At 40.7% G+C, this 17,043-nt stretch overlaps 1 protein-coding gene across 3 annotated transcripts; it reads right to left on the bottom strand.

The window, feature by feature from the left end:
* Nucleotides 1-2,221: 2,221 nt before the first annotated feature.
* On the bottom strand, nt 2,222-15,584 carry MIOS (meiosis regulator for oocyte development). Of its 3 annotated transcripts, none has more exons than XM_028751406.2 (11): nt 15,435-15,584; nt 13,456-14,827; nt 12,264-12,362; nt 11,288-11,545; nt 9,831-10,000; nt 8,702-8,767; nt 7,946-8,104; nt 7,121-7,273; nt 6,341-6,545; nt 4,293-4,422; nt 2,222-2,656 (listed from the first exon to the last, which is right to left on the bottom strand). In XM_028751406.2, exons 2-11 carry the CDS (start codon nt 14,750-14,752, stop codon nt 2,560-2,562), a joined length of 2,634 nt encoding a protein of 877 aa, XP_028607239.1. In that variant the 5' UTR covers nt 14,753-14,827; nt 15,435-15,584; the 3' UTR covers nt 2,222-2,559. The 3 variants fall into 3 exon arrangements, with proteins under 3 accessions (XP_028607239.1, XP_028607240.1, XP_077793098.1); XM_028751407.2 differs by lacking the exon at nt 15,435-15,584 and adding an exon at nt 15,140-15,253; XM_077936972.1 differs by lacking the exon at nt 6,341-6,545.
* Nucleotides 15,585-17,043: the final 1,459 nt, after the last annotated feature.

Genomic DNA, 17,043 nt, shown 5'->3' with positions numbered 1-17,043 from the left:
GTTCTTGTCTGACGAATGATTCATACCAAATATCTGTTCTTTACAAGGTAGTTGGAATATTTTTGTAAAGCAGGACTCCTGGGGGTTTTTTGGAGGGGGGGCACCATAAATCAAAGCCTAATTTTTCAATGGAGATTTACTATAAAGGTAAGCACTTTGAATGTTGGAGCTTCCCTGTTTACTTTAACACCCAATACTGCCCGGTGCTGAAATCAGAACACAATACTACAAAATCTGGTACTAGTATCTACCTGGACTATTGCAGCATCACCTGTATGAAGGTCATGAAGCATGCAGCTTAATCAAAATGGGAAGTTAAATCAAGCTTTTATTTTACAATGTCAAAAGGAGAAGCAACTGTATTAACAGAAGTGGTTAAAAACCCTCGGTCTGCAGAAATACATGCCTGAGAACTGACTTCAAGTCAGAACTACTCTATGCAGTACAGCCCCTGCATCATTGAGCACTGAGTGTTAAGATATTCATACAGAACTTTCATGTACACAAAAGACTTTGTGCCCTCTCAAAGTCAGCAAATACAGCTGCTTTCATTTTACAAAATACTGTTAAGACAACTGGGTAACACATTAATAGCAGTTCCTATTTACATACTCAGTATAATTTTTTACAGAAGGGAAGGAGACACCATATTAATATCAGAGCTCTTTTAATACTTTGAATATAAGGGCACAAAAATAAAGTCTATAAGTTGCTCTTAATGGCTTAAAATTAATTCTAGATATTCTGGAAATGTATTGAAGCAACTACAAAAATACAGGAACTTAGATATTGTGATATGCATCTCAAATATTGATCAATAGTAAAAATGCAATTCTGACAGGAAGTAGACTTTGACTAAGGCAATACAACAATTTAAAAAATGGGGTACATAGAAATAAATATTTCTGCTTCCATTAAGCATTTGTTTCCCCCCTCCCCTTTTAACATCGTATCTTTGTACAAAGACGGAAGCTTGGATCCAAAGTGGCCTGCATGCAAGTAGAACTGTCTCCCACTTGCATCTGTGTCCAATTTTTGACCTACCCACTGCACCACATTGCCCTTCATAATGCAGTGAGAAAGTAGGCAGGAAAGCCCAGAGGCATGCACAGAATATTGTGCATGGTTCTTTGCATCCAAGCCAACAGAAGATTGTCAATTAGGCAGCTATAATGTAGGCCAAACAATTATTACATTGCATTGAAAATGTGCACAAAGGCAGTTCAAGTTTCTAGTTGACTAGTGAAAGTTTGAATGCAACTTACTTGCCGTGTTGCTAATTAACAGTAGAAAAAATGTAAACTGTAAACTATGTAAACTGTAAAAACTGTAAACTAAAATGTAAGTTTACTACAGTAGGTGTGAGGAATCTTTGGCTCTCCTATCAACCCCAGTATACATGGCCACTGATAGTGCGAGTTGTAGGTGAGCAAAATCTAAAGTTCCCTACACCTGCACTAGTGTTCTATACCAGTCAGTGTATTGCCATCTTCTGTATTCATTTCATGGCAATGTTACCTTTCTATATTTTACCCTATGGAAGTATATTATATATTATCCACTATCCAAATCGATAAGCTCTTTTTTTATTTTGACAGAGGTTTAAACCAGGTTGATGGGGAGTTTTTTTGGAGGGGTGAGATTTATTTGCTCATCAACATCTGATACAAGCAGCCATTGCCACAACTAGGCAGGTGATATTCTATGTTGTCCACATTTTGTAAGTGAACTTTTAACTGTAACGTCTCAGGCTGTTCTTGATTATTATATGCTTGTGGTTTTCTGATGCAAATAAATGTCCTCTTGACCCAAAGCAAAATTTGGATGTATGCAATTCACACTATACGTATGTTTCGGGAATACAGGTAAATTGTCGTATTTTTCAAAGGTTAGGTCTTTCACATCATTGAACTTACACAGCTACAGTCCGGTATTAATTAATCTGAAGCTTTTTAACACTAATTATTTTGGGATGCCCCGCAAAGCATGTTACACTGGCATTGAGATACTACTATTTACTCATCCAAACCAAAGCACTCAACTCCTGCAAAGATTTGTCTTAGGAGTGTCACAGAAAAGCAATGCAGTGTGAGCTAAGTTATAGATGGGAGCATAAAAACTTGAAAATCTAAGCTAGAAAAAATGCTGGTGGAAACATCTGTATATCCAGCATGACTGTCTTTCCAAGAAGTTTTCAATAGTGTTTTATAGGTTCGTGGAGTTACCATAGCACAGCAAATGATGCCACTTCATCTCAGATGGAAGCCTCAAGGTCTGGACAGTGTAGTGCTGAAAGTCTTCCTGAAGGCTGCTTTGAATTTCAATGAAACCTATAAATGCCTCTGAAATGAACTGCTTCACAACCCACTGAACAAAGTCCACACGCCAGATTTGAAGAATCAAAATCAACCACACATCAAATTGCTGATGTGATAGGATGATTTATTTTTCTATTACAGGCAAGTCAACAGTAACACGTTCAGAGGTATGTGTTTGGGCTCTGAGGGAAACCTTTTGGAGAAAGCGTCTCGTGAAGGACATTATTTAAGCTCTAATGTTTCATGGCTGGATCATCTCTGCCGGGACAAGATTCCCCGTTGTATCCAGCTGCATACATTTGCAGGAACAGGCAGAAACCGGGCATTCAGTATGGTCCCTGGACAAGAAAGAAGTAGCGTTATAACACTGCAAGGCAGCCTTTTTATTTTTTTTAAAAAACCAACAAATTTAATGTGTATTTTTCTCATTAAAAAAGAATAAAGCACTTTGGTATTGGTTAGAGATTACAGAATACACAAATGGTTAAAATTGTTATAAAAAATAAAAATCCAGAGCTGCTCATGTCTATAATCCACTCTACAAGCTACGTTTTAAAAGTGTCTCTGAAATATCTCCCTCCAATTCTTATTTTAAGCAATAAATTGAAAGCAGTGTGTTTGTGCTCCAAAAGAAAAATTGATTTGATGCTAAAGATTGAACAGTTGGAAGTGGAGGAATGCAGCTTGGAATGTAATACAAGATGATTAGCTACCACAGAATAATGTATGTAACATCCCACCACCCATTTGAGCCTAAATGCACTGCCTGGAAACATCAATTGACTGCAGTTGGAACATTATGCTCATTCCCCGTAGAATCTTTCATGAGTGCATCTGTATAGAGCTCTGGGCTACAGCTAATGTGTTGAAAGAGCTTCTAGAACAAAGGGCGGTAGCTTTAAAAGGTAATATAACTGCTTTGTGATCAATACTGAGAAAACCATATGCCTCAAATATCCTCTGCCATGTGTCATCTGGCATTTACCGTGATAATAATGAACAGCTTTATTATAACATCTGAGGGCATGTAGGCTACAGCAAGACAACAGAGAAAATACTTGTAAGACCCTGAGAAATAAAAAATGCCCCCAAGTTGTAGAAGTGCAAAAAAAGCAATTTAGCCTTCACATGTATAATGAATTCACTCATGCCAACTGCATGTTACTAGGAAGTCACGTTTTGCAAGGCACCATATGCAACTAGTTCCAATGGAGACCTGCCGTTCAGAAGGGGGCGGGGAGGGGGGAAATCCCACCAAAGCGGCACATGAATCCTTGAGCATGCCTGTTGTAGGTATTTAGACTTAGAGCAGTAGTCAACAGTGCTAGTCCAAAAGCAGAACTACAGTAAGTTCCACTTGCACAATGGAACTTAACCTCCCTGTATGCCTTTGACATTTGCACTGGCAGGTTGGGGGACCTTCCAGAGAAAATTCGGAGGGTAGTAGGGGGACTGCAGGGGAAAGTGGAAGTTCTGTGCAAGCAGAACTCTGATCATGCCATGTTGGCTGCAATCCTTATACCGCCACTTTTTAGAGTCCAGGCAAACATTCAACATTAAACCACTCTTGAACACCACACATGAGAACAGCAGAAAGCCCTGTGTTCCCTTAGTCTTCAAATACACTAAATTTGTCTTATGAATCATTCTACATTATGTGTTACCATGTTCGGTTAATGCTCAAGGTGGTGTTGGGTTTTGTAATAAAAAAAGCTCCTTAATTCTTGTATATTTTGAGGAAATGTGAAAAGACTTTCATCGAAGGTATCAAATTCATGTCTATGCTTTCATTTGCTGGGTAATCTTATAATTTCTAGGGCTTTGTCTTAAATTCTCGGTGCTATTGTAGCAGAATTAGTAGCCTGGTAGTATGTGCTGGCCCATAAATCCATATAAGCAGACGCTCTAAATAGGTGGGATGCAGTCAGGAAGAACCCATGGCTTAAGCAACATTGTTATTCTTTGTTAACTTACCTGAACCAGCTAAGCATGTGTCCAGCATGACCACCGTGCCTACAGTTGTGGCACCAGGAAAACCAGTTGTTGAACTGGGCCAATTTCTTGTCCTTGCTAAGATCCACCTTTTCATCTGACTTTGAGCCTCCTATGAATAAGAAAATGTAATCTAAATTGATTTCTATGGTAATGAGAACAGGTTGTTTAAAACCAACGGAGACAGAGGGTTGTATCCAATTAAGTTCAACTCAGAGGAGACTCACTGCAATTAATGACCAATAAGTTCTATGTGTCTATCCTGAGTATGACTAGGATTGGAAACAACTTTGAAATGGCACAGAAAACAAAATTAACCAGTTTAAACAAAGCAACATAGTAATCAGTGTCTCAAGCAGTTAACATCCCCAGACTGAAAAAAAGTATTAAGCCAATTTCCATAATACAGGTGAGAACATCTCTAGATTTTTTTAAAAGTTTACAAATATTTGTAAATGGGAATTTCATGCAGCATAGAGCATCTTTCAAATATTGCACAAATAATCTGTACCCATTTTGATGAAAAGATCTTACACTTGGCTCCCAGCTGTGAGGGTAATCATTATCAGGGAAATAAGTGTCTCTTCAAACATTATGTTTCCTGTAAATATGAAGCACTTCTTCACAGATAAAAAGTGTCAAAAATGTAGTCATGTGTCATCACCATACTCATCTATTTCACAGCACACAAAGCTGAGGCCAGTCGCCCTTCCCAGCATGTGTATCTGCAGGGCAACAGATGCGTGAAATTGCTATAGAGGTGTCAGGATCCGATGAAACACATGATGTTTCATCATTGGGTCCTGCATACCCAAGCCAGCTTTGGGCTTGTGTTTTGCAAAGAGCAGTTCCCCATGAAACATGGCAAACTGCTGATGAGACAGATTTTCAAAAGCAGTTTGTGATTCTGTATGCATGTTTTCTTATTTATGGCAAAATATTTAAAGATTTTCCGAGTTGACCCTAAGCAGCTCTTTGAATTCCAGACATGATTTAAGTTTTCTCATTATCTACAAAATTTTAAAAGGCCTTAAAAACTCCAAGAACCATTTAGTCTGAACTTAACTCACAAGGCCTTGTTTTCTCAGTGCCTGACTGGCATTTAAAGAAGTGGTATTCAAACAGCACCGTGAACAAGCCAACAGTGAACAAGCTCAACATCAAAAAAACTAAGATCATGGCCACTGGGCCCATCACCTCCTGGCAAATAGAAGGGGAAGAAATGGAGGCACTGAGAGATTTTACTTTCTTGGGCTTCATGATCACTGCAGATGGTGACAGAAGTCACAAAATTAAAAGATGCCTGCTCCTTGGGAGAAAGGCGATGACAAACCTAGACAGCATCTTAAAAAGCAGAGACATCACCTTGCCAACAAAAGTCCGTATAGTTAAAGCTATGGTTTTTCCAGCAGTGAGGTATGGAAGTGAGAGCTGGACCATAAAGAAGGCTGATCGCCGAAGAATTGATGCTTTTGAATTATGGGGCTGGAGGAGACTCTTGAGAGCCCCATGGACTGCAAGAAGATCAAACCTATCCATTAAGGAAATCAGCCCTGAGTGCTCACTGGAAGGACAAATTGTGAAGCTGAGGCTCCAATACTTTGGCCACCTCATGAGAAGAGAAGACTCCCTGGAAAAGACCCTGATGATGGGAAAGATTGAGGGCACAAGGAGAAGGGGACGACAGAATGACAGTGTTCTTAAAGCTACGAACATGAGTTTGACCAAGCTGCGGGAGGCAGTGGAAGACAGGAGTGCCTGGCGTGCTCTGGTCCATGGGGTCACAAAGAGTCGGACACTACTAAACAACTAAACAACAACGGCCCAATAAGAATGGGGCAGTTAATACAAACAGGCCAAAGCCAGTAACAAACAGCTCATTTGCAGAGAAAGTAATTCAGATGTGAACTGATGTAAAGCAGTTCAGCAAAATAAGCATTCACAGAACTGTGTTCAGTTTTCTGTACCACAAAGCTAGAAGCCTATGAATAATAAAATGGAGAAGTTCAACAAATGGGAGGGAGCCATACCTGGACAGCTGGAAACTGGAGTGCCCATATTTATGAGACAAAGTGCACAGCGAGGAAGGGGCTTGCGGCAACCAGGACAACTTGTGACTTTGGACTTGGTCGGGGAGCCACTTACGCCATACTGACTGAATCCTCGGCCCTGATGAGGGATGGTCGAGCAGCTGTACGAAATTGACTTTCCGCAAAAATTGCAACTTACAAACACCTTGCAAATATAAAAAAGGGGTACGAGGGTGATTAGATTTGCTTTTATTGATTATTAAGCAACTAGTAGATATATTTGCTACCCTATAGGTTTTTCAAGCTGCACCCCTTCATACCCACCCATTGGGATGATAGGGTTATCAATGGGCCATAATAGATAAACAGAGCTTACAAGTTCAGAAGCAAAACCTTTTTTTAAAAAATTAAAAGCTTGTATGTTCGGGAAAGAAAAAAAGGACAGACAGGTGATATGGGGTGAGTGAGAGACTGATTTTGAAAAATATAAATATATATATGCCAATATTGGGTGGACTTTCTGTTTAGAAATAAAGGTTTGGCATTTATTTATTTTATTTATTAAATTTCTATACCACCCTTCATCCAAGGATCAGAGTTTACAATATAAAAACACAAAACAGTACCAAACAAAAACAATAATGCTCACCAGTAGCGGCTCAGACAAGCACTGTGCAAACAACTGGATCTTCCTGTTCTTTGTCAAATGAAATCTGCTGCTTTATGTCCATTGACTAAATTGACTCATTACGTGGCCAGGAAAATTAGAAGCACATTTACCTGGGCTAAAGGTTTTGAACTGGGATCCAGCTTGCTCCGATGAATGTCAAATTCTGCTCGCTTATGCCAAAACCGCCATGCATCCAATAGATTCCGGTAGTTCTCAATCCAATACTGAACCCTCTCATCTTTAAGCACATCGGATGGAGAACCCTAAAAAGATAGGCATAGAGGAGACTGTTTCAAAGGTCTGCCCAAAGATGGTCTGAAACCATCATTACATTATTTTGAACACTAGCTTAAGAAATGTTTTATTACCCATTTTAAATAGTTTTAAAGCTTGTTTATGAACACCACTTAAATAAATATAATAATAATAATAATAATAATAATAATAATAATAATAATAATAATATATTTGCCTAGCTTGCAAATAACCCCAATCCAAACTGTGGCTTTCTGTAAACCAACAAGGATGAAAGTGCATGTACCAAAAGTTGCAGTCACTTTGCTTCTCCCACCCCTGCTGCAGCCACACTACCAAGAACTAAGTCATAAATTGCCCCACAATATCCTATCAGAATTGCTTCACGATAGCTAACATTTGGGTAGCACAATAATGAATTGCTATTATTATTATTATTAATTAAATTTCTATACCGTTCTTCATCCAAAGATCACAGGGTGGTTGATAATATAAAAACACAAAAATACATACAATAATAATGAACAAAAACAATAACCCCATGCACAGTGTTATTTAATTAAATTTTGATATATTAAATATTTATTAAATGATGCATGTTGCACAAAAAATAATGATAGTTGTATAGTATTAACATGAATTCTATAAATCGGAGATTTTTTATGTAAAAAAATACAAACCTGCAGCATACAATAACTCGCTGTTTGAACATCTCCTGTTCTATCAACATAGCTTTCCATCAAATCCACTCCATCTTTTGTGAGACCTGTCAGAAGAATTCCTTCAAGGTTCCCAGATTCCTTCATTTCATTTGTCAGTTTGTCAATGAACCTATTCAGCTATTTAAAATAAGAAGATTGGTCAGTGTTTTGCTCATACCCTGAATTACATCCACAAACCTGCACACGCACACACACACTTATACACAAATGGGGTGTGGGTGGGCTGGGCTCACTGCAGCATTAAGGTCTTGATTATTATATCTAATCATCAGGGTTTAGCGATAAAAGCAATAAATAATATCCACCTTCAATGTGTACTCAATTTCAAAATATTTCCGAAAGGATACATAACAAATGCAGTGGCCTAAAAGAATCATGAATTCCAAGCTGACTCTTCTCTGTTAAATATTTGCTGCCCAGATGCAGTTCATACTTGCCATGGGCAAATGCTTTACAAGACTGTACAGAGATCATTAGACGAGTCCTCAAAAGCTTATGTCATAATAAATCTTTGATCTTTAAGGTACAAGAAGACTTTATTAGATTTTACACTTATTTCAAATGGCTATCAAAATTCTTTTGGATGACAAAACTCTTTTTCCAACACCCAGAAAATAGCATGCAAGATTGTGTGCGATTACTTATTCAACCCTTTATGTTATCTAGAAAGAACAGAGTAAAGGAAGAAAATGAGGGCAGATCTGATCATCTCACCTGAGCATCAGTTAGGAATTTACAAGCAAATGCCACTCTGTCTCGTACAGCTACATTACTTTCATACTGAAAGAATACAAAACACATTAGCATTAGCCTGGGAAAAAATCAGCCACTGTCTCCTGAAAAAAAAAGGCTGATGTTAAGTTTTATGACAATTCTATATTTACAGTTGTATAAGATGACAAATTAATAAAAACAGCCTGAGTCATTTTGAGAAAACTATTCTCTTTTCTAGTAGCTTGCCAAGTGCAAGATATGTTGCAACTTCTCAGTTTGGTTTCCAAGCACCACTTCCCAAATCTGGGGGAGTTTTAGAAGCAGTGTACAGTGGTACCTCGGGTTAAGTACTTAATTCGTTCCGGAGTTCTGTTCTTAACCTAAAACTGTTCTTAACCTGAAGCACCACTTTAGCTAATGGGGCCTCCTGCTGCTGCCGCACCACTGGAGCACGATTTCTGTTCTCATCTTGAAGCAAAGTTCTTAACCCGAGGTACTATTTCTGGGTTAGCGGAGTCTGTAACCTGAAGCGTATGTAACCTGAGGTACCACTGTACCATCAGTGGCAGGGGGAGCAGGCTCTACCTCTGCTGAATAAATCCTATCTCTTTGCAGTATCTAAGGAAAATGTTTACATGGGGCTGGGGAACCTGTGACCTCCTAGATGTTCTGGATTCCCATCCCATTCCTGTCTCTGCTCACCACTGGCCCCACTAGCTGGGACCGATGGAAGCCAGGAGTGCAGCAACATCTGGATGACCACAGATTCTACATCCCTGCCCTTAATCTTCAGAATGGGACCTTTCATGTACTTTTTTCAAGCAAGTGAAGCTGGGATCCCACCTCAAAGTTGAGAAGTAGAATCCATCTGGGGAAATTAATTATTTAGGGTTATGTTCCGCCTCTTAGATGATGGCCAATGCTTGTAAACCTGAGTTCATTATTCCCTTTTCAATAACATTTTCACAGTGGATTGTTTCATGAAAGCTGCTGAAGACTGAAGTCCTAAGCAGCCCAGGGCCATTTTTTCTAACACACAAAGAACCAGATCAAGTTCTCAGTTTTGCATCTGAATATTTGTGCCTGTGTGTATTTAGTCAACGGAGATTAGCTAACAAAAATAGCTTACCAAAACCCCATCAAAAGAACCAGATTCACTTGTTAGGAAAGCAAACATGGCACACAGATACGGGTTGTTGAGCTGTAACCTCAGGGTGCTGCACATTTCCCTCCACAAGGAGTTCTTTTCATCAGTATAGCCTGATAATGCCATGGCCACAACGTTGAGGTTTAGATCACCTGCACAGCAAAAATAAAGGCCGCACAATAGCAAACATTTCAAGCCATTTGGTTTCCACTTCTGAAGGACATGTTGAAAATACAGTTAAAATCTTTTGTTTGGGATGACAGAGGGATCTGTACCCCCAAACTCAGCAATCAAGGTGTTCAACAAAAACAACTGCCACTGACCCTGAAACAGAACTCGCTCTGAAAGGCAGAACAAAAGATGCTGGTACAATTTATTGATTATGAGAAGAACCTGACTTCCCGATACTGGGAAAAGTAACACTACAGTGGTACCTTGCTTCTTGAACTTAATCAGTTTGACTCCCGAAACCGTTGCAAACCTGTGTATTCCTTGCTGAGTTTGTGTACAAACTTTGTATTCCCTTCTATTTTATGTTGACTGTATTTGGAAGTAATCCTATACATTTAAAAAAAGCCAAAATGTTTCAGTCATGCATGTATAACTGCTGGGCGGGGTGGGATAGGGCACTTGAATAATAAAGAAGTTTTCAGTCAATTCTGAAAAAAACTAAATACCAAGGCACGGCTTCCGATTGGCTACAGAAGCTGCATCGGATGTTTGGCTTCCAAAAAACGTTCACGAACTGGAACACTTCCTGGTTTGCGGCGTTCGGGAGGCGATTTGTTCGGGAGCCAAGCCATTCGAGAACCAAGGTACCACTGTACTGACATGAACTACTTCATACACCACATTCTGTTCATGCACAACTGTTTAGTTTGATCTACCATTCAGAATGGCTGATTCCAGGACATAATGCAACAAAAGATGAAGAAATGGGGGGGGGGGGGGTTTGGTACCACTGCTCCTTCAGCCTCTTCATCCATGGCAATGCTTCATCCATGGTACAGTAGAATTGTGATGTCTATCCTTTCCTGTTACTAATGCAATTGGCTATAGGATCCAACCAGGTCCCCGTCCTCCCCAATATACTGTGTTGGATGCAAAGATCCATGAACAGATAGAAAACAGCCACTGGATACAAACACTTGCACAGTGCTATAATCAGTGGGTTCCATTCATGTCTCCTGTTTCTGCAAGTGGAAAACATTCAGATTTGGTTTGTTTTTCTCATGTGCTGTTTAACATAGGGTGTAAAACAGCCCTCCACAAACAGAAGACACAAGCTGCATCTGGAAGAGCACCTTCCTGATCCAATCCTTTGTGAAGCAGAAGAGAATATGAAATCTCTATTTTCACTGATAAGCAGGATATTATTAAAGAAAATGCAACAAGGAGCAGCTCACTCTGCCAAAGTGATACCAAATCACAGCAGGTACCTTTTCCAGAAGATGCTCCTTTGTTCAATATCTGTATTGCTCTTCGAATGTCCAAGTTGAATAGAGCTACAGCAGCAGCTCGCTCCCAGTCTCCTTCCTGTTCCAAAGAGTATAAAAAGGGCTCCACATCCAGGTCTGTGCCCTTCTTTATCCATCCACAAAGCTGCAAAGCCAGTGACCTCTCCTCACTCAGATATTGAATAATGTCAGCCTGTCTGTCTGATCCACTCCTGCTGTGCCGGAGGTTCTCTGTTGTTCCTAAAGAGCAATTTTTTGAGTTATTTGCATACAAAGATAAATAGAATCTTAGACTCAGGAACATGTAAAGCTAAAACCAATACAGTCGTACCTCCGCTTACGTATCCCTCTGGTTACGTAAACTTTGGGATACGTAAGCAGCAAACCCGGACGTATATTTCTGGGTTTTTGCCATGCATGCATGTGCAGAAGTGGTCTCTCCAGTTGCAGAAACCTCGGGATTTGACCGGAGCTCCGGAACAGATCCCATCAGCAAACAGAGGTACCACTGTATTTATGACAAAGGCATCACAGTTACTGTTAATTAAGTCAGCTCTTCAGCTATTTCTTGCAGAGTTCGTCAAAACCTGACAAAAATTACTCATTTGGGGAGAAAGGATTTATCTATTTTTAGAAATCTGTGTACAAATAGATTAAGTTGGCTTGGGGTACTAGGAAGTCATGCAGAATGTCATGTGAACCAGAAAAGTGGTTGAGAAAACACACTCAGAAACGGCATGAGTTCAAAAGACATCAGGAAGGTTTCATTTTTGTTATCAGACGTGTTTACATTCCACCCTTCTCTGAAGAACCTCAAAGTGGTGTACATCGGGCCATTAAATTTCCCACTCACATAAACCCTGTGAAGTAGGTGCAGCTGGGACAGAATAGCTGGCCAAAATCACTCATTAAAATAAAATTTAAAAATTAAGTAAGAAATCAGTCAAAATGCACTTACCCATAGAGGATTTCACGATAGATTTGATGCCTGCATAAACTAAAGATCCTTTGTTTCCTGTGCATTTCTGATCCATATCCTCAGTATACTGCTTCATAAGTATTTTCAAGTATAGGAAACTTGGCAAATTAACATTAAAATGAGATGCGGCAAAGATGATGATGGTGATGCATTTGGTGGCTAGGAAATTCCTATACCCCACTGGGTTTGGCCCTCCTTAGTTCTTGAAGAAACGAACTACAGCTTGGATCCCAAAAGCTACTTAAGGTCCGCAAAGAAAGAGCTTGTGCTATCCCAGTGGAATTTATGACCCTTCAACAGCTGGTATTTGTGCCATATCATGTGGCCTGAGCACTGCCAGCAATGAGTTTTGGGTTGAAGGCCAGTGGTGACTTTGCTTTTCAGGCATAAGGTAAATTAATTAAAGTTTTTGCAAAGCCCATTATCTAACAGGTTGATTGAATTGGGGGAGGGGGATGGCAGAACCTTTTTCTTCTAATGGCTTAAAAATTAATGAAAGATATAGTCTGGGGCAGTTTATATGAGTTTGTTCTGGTGTTTGGATTTTTTGTAACTATTGATGTTTGTTCTGTTGAACGTATAAATTATTTTCTGCTGGTTGTCATAGCCTAAGGCAATAAATAAACTTCAACAGAGTAACACACATTTGGATGAAGAGGAGTAGCCTTTTAATGAAAAATCAGCCACGTGTCCTATGTAATACACAGACTATACTACTGGTTAAATCTGCATCATGTCAGCAGAACTGTTCTGGCTCCTTAAAAGAATTGGAAAGTGGTGCATCACCCTGACCCCACGCTGCTCCATGTGCTCCCTCCTCTACCTTTCCTTCCTACTACCACTGTCTTCTTGGACACCAGTGGATCATCAATACATATCCTGCTCCTGCCAATATGCCCTAAGTCTCAAGTTTCTGTTGCTGCTTATTTCTTTCACCTCCTGTCCTACAACCAATGGAATCTTTGCAGTTGTCTGGTTCTTTTTTGCCTAGCTGAAGCTTTGGTCCATCCCACCTACAGTCTTCCCAAGCAGCAGAAATAAATACATCAAAACAATGCTAAGAAGAGAATATCTCATTCATTTGTCACCAGGACAAAAGCATTGCCTAACAATGCAGCCAGCCCTCTATATCAAGACTCCTTCCAGCATACAAGAGTTTTTAAAAGGATATAGTGCAGAGTGTACCAAAGTGACTTCAGTTGTGGGTCTTCGTTTCCCGCTAGCACGTGGTTTCTCCAGACCTGTTCCGTGTCAAGGCCATACCTGGATAATGCTCTAAGACGCATTTTAGTGGCTATGTCTTTTTCCAAAGAACTAGCCTTCCCATCTTCTGTGCACTCATACAAGTGCCTCCCACATGCCCACATTAAAGAGGTAATGGGGCTCCATGCCAGAGAGATCCTTTCAAACACAGTGAAGTCAGACATAGTCCTGTTTGGAGTCACAACCACCATTCGATTTTGATTAGTGGGATGCCATGCAAAGGAAGCAATATAGTGTTCACAGGGCTGCACACTTCTTTCAATGATTGTAGGCTCAGTTTCATCCCCAATAGGTGTAGGAGTGTGCTGCATATCATAGAGCTTGATTATGTTACTATCCCTAGTCAAAGTAGCCAGCAATCCAGTTCTCGTTGGACACCATGCTACTTTAGTTAGAGGTTTTGGTTGTTCAGTCAGGGTCAATACAGGCTTTTCAAATTTTCTAAGGTCCCATATAGCAACCTGACCTTCATAGAAGGAAGCCACACGATCATGGAAGTAGGGGTCAACCGTTACACCCTGAACAGCCTTCGTATTCACAAACATCTTTTGGCTTGTATTCCTAAGGTCAAAGATAGCCAGGTTTCGGTGCATTCCAGCTAAAAGAAGTTTCTGATCCCGTGGAAGCCAACAGAGAGAAAGGCAAGCATCGTTCTGGCCTAATTCATAAAGTGGTTTTGTCACAACAAGTCCTGCTTCAGTGTCTCCAGATGAAAGCCTTACTTTCTCAGCAGCAACTGGAGTTTCTGGAGTGTATTTACTACTTATGTCCCAGATCAGCACTGAAAAATCAGCCCGATGTTTATCTAGGCCTGCAGCAAGCCAATTACTGTCCAATGGATTCCATGCCAGTGTGTTGCACTGCCGAGCATGCTTTGGAACAAATTCCTTTCCTATCAGATCCTTGGATTTTGAGTTATGATCTTGGCCAAGGCTGGTAAGGACAACTCGGCCATTGGCCTGCCCAACGGCCAGGAGACATTCAGGATCATATTTAGGATACCAAGCCACACATTTCAGATACGGAGTGTCTGAATTAATGGACAAAAGGGTAGCTGTAGTTTCTTCAGATAAACGCAGTGATCCTGCTTTGAGTTCAGAACTGACAGCAGATTCAATGTGGTAGAGGCTGAGCTCTGAGTCACAGACAACAAATCTATCAACATGGTGTGGGGCCCACAGAATATCAGGTTTGGAGCCACTCATGTCTGCTGCTGCAAATTGAAGTAAGTAGTTTAAAGTGTTGTTGGAAGACTAGAACTGTGTTCGTTCATATGGACACTGTTTTTTTTCAAAAAAAGAAAAAGAAAACAGAATATTATAGCATGACAAGGCCATAAATATCTTCCAGATCTAAATGAGAATCTCTTAATAACATTCAAATTTCTCGTTCCCAAATGCTTTCTGGGGTAATCATGCAACGGGAGACTAAGATTCCAATCCCAACCCCTTACCTGCCACAAAGCCCCAATGAATTCAGTGGGACCAGTTTCTGAGGAGAAATGGTTAAGATTGCACTATATAACCCACTTAAATTTTTCTGCAGTTTTACCTAGGTTTTAGGTAAAATAATAATAATTTTAAAAGTTTTACTTGGGATCGTTTGCACGCGCGGTCGATACATCCTGCAAAACCCGTGATTCTCAATACGCAGTTTGCACACCCGCCCAGCGTCCACACCCGTCGTCTGAAGCGCGAATGGGCGTGTCGTACCCGCCTTGAACTCAAAAGGGCGCAGCACCGGGAAGGCGCGCAGAGGCCGCCCGTCCCCAAAGACCCCACCCCAATTTTGCAGGATGCTGAGCACTGCCGCCCCTGCGGCTCAAGAGGAAAGAGAGGCCGAGTCCGCCACCGCCCAAACCGGAGCTGTCTCGCGGGAGGGACTCACCCTGCAGCCCCTCCGCTCCTGGGGTCCCGGAGTTGCGCAGTGAAAATGAAGCGAACCAGTAAAAGTATAAGATAATTGGGGGTGGGGGTGGGAGTCGCAGTTTCCACTTCCGTCTTCAGGGAGACTTCCGCTTCCGGTGCGAGCGGGAATACATCCGGTGAGGTGGGGGCGAGTCGAAGGAGGAGACCTTATGTAGAATGGATGGGCGTGGCTTTCCTGGGCTTCGGTTCTTCGAGCGCGGAGGGGTTGATAAGCGGCTGCCCTTACGTGGCAAGGAGGTGGCGCAGACTTCGGCTGCCCGGGATTCCAGGAGGCTCTTTCAAACAGTGCCGGATTTACGTATAAGCTGAACCAGCTATAGTGTAGGGCCCCACTCTCTTGGGGGCTCCCCCAAAAAATTAAGGGGAAAAAACCTGCATTTGCATTTCCAAAATATAAGATAAAAAAACAAATAAAATAAAACCAGCATACAGTATCAGTGTTTTGTGTTATTTTGTTATGTACCTATTAGGTCCATAAATTACCATATAGCATATATTCAAGACAAAAAAAAAATTGTTGTTGACAAAGGACAGCTGGACATATAAAGGACCCCATTACCTTCAGGAGTTTAGGGCCTCATCAAACCTAAATCTGGCCCTGCTTTCAAAGCTCCCCCTTTGCAAGGGGAAGGCAACTGCTCAAAGTTAGGATGACTCTGGTCATCCTAACTTTGAGCAGTTTACAGACAAAAAAGTAACAGCATGTAGCAGAGCATATGAGAGGAAGATTACAACATTCATTAGTCTTGTAAAGGTTGCAGAAACAGCTGTTTAACAGGACCTGAATTAAATGATGTGCTCTTGAGACCCACAAGGTGGAGCTCAAATCATCTTTCTTTCTTTCTTTCTTTTTGCAAAACTAAGGACTGAGAAGTGAGCCCCACATTCAGTGCTGTCAAACAGGCAATGGATATTAACAAAAGTACAAAACTTTCGACACACTTCATGCCAGTTTATTTAGTGTGAAATACCAACTGCTTAATGATTAAAGATACAATAAAATACAGCTGCCAGCCCCTCAAGTCTGCCTGAAAGCTACATATAGAGTAACTCTCTGTTGCTTCATCACAGATCTTTGAGGGGCTAGCAGTTGTGTGGGAAATACACTTTGCGAAGAGTTGACTCTGGCAATGGAAACGATCTTGGATGGGTTGCACCAACATGGTGTACTCCAGATGTTGTTAGACTCCCAACACCCATCTTCCGCAGCCAGCACGGCCAATGGTCATGTATTATAGGAGCATACTTGTCAACTTTTCCCTTTTCTTGCGAGGAATCCTATTCGGAATAAGGGAATTTCCCTTTTAAAAAGGAAAAAGTTGACAGCTATGTATAGGAGTTGTCATCCAGCAACATCTGGAGGGCACCCTGTTGAGTTGGGTACTCCTGTTGTGTGTGTGTGTGTGTGTGTGTGTGTGTGTGTAACAATTTACATTTTACAGTTTACATTTTAAAATAACAACTATATAAAATATGAAAATATAAATCTAGAATAGCTGCTTCCCTCTAATTGCAACCCAACAACCACAGACTACAATGCCATCTATTTTAATCTATTATTTACTCTT

The sequence above is a fragment of the Podarcis muralis genome, chromosome 12 (genome assembly GCF_964188315.1).
Source record: "Podarcis muralis chromosome 12, rPodMur119.hap1.1, whole genome shotgun sequence".
In the NCBI taxonomy this organism is placed as follows: domain Eukaryota; kingdom Metazoa; phylum Chordata; class Lepidosauria; order Squamata; family Lacertidae; genus Podarcis; species Podarcis muralis.
Note: the sequence above shows the minus strand (reverse complement) of the source record. Positions and strands in the feature narration are given on the sequence as shown.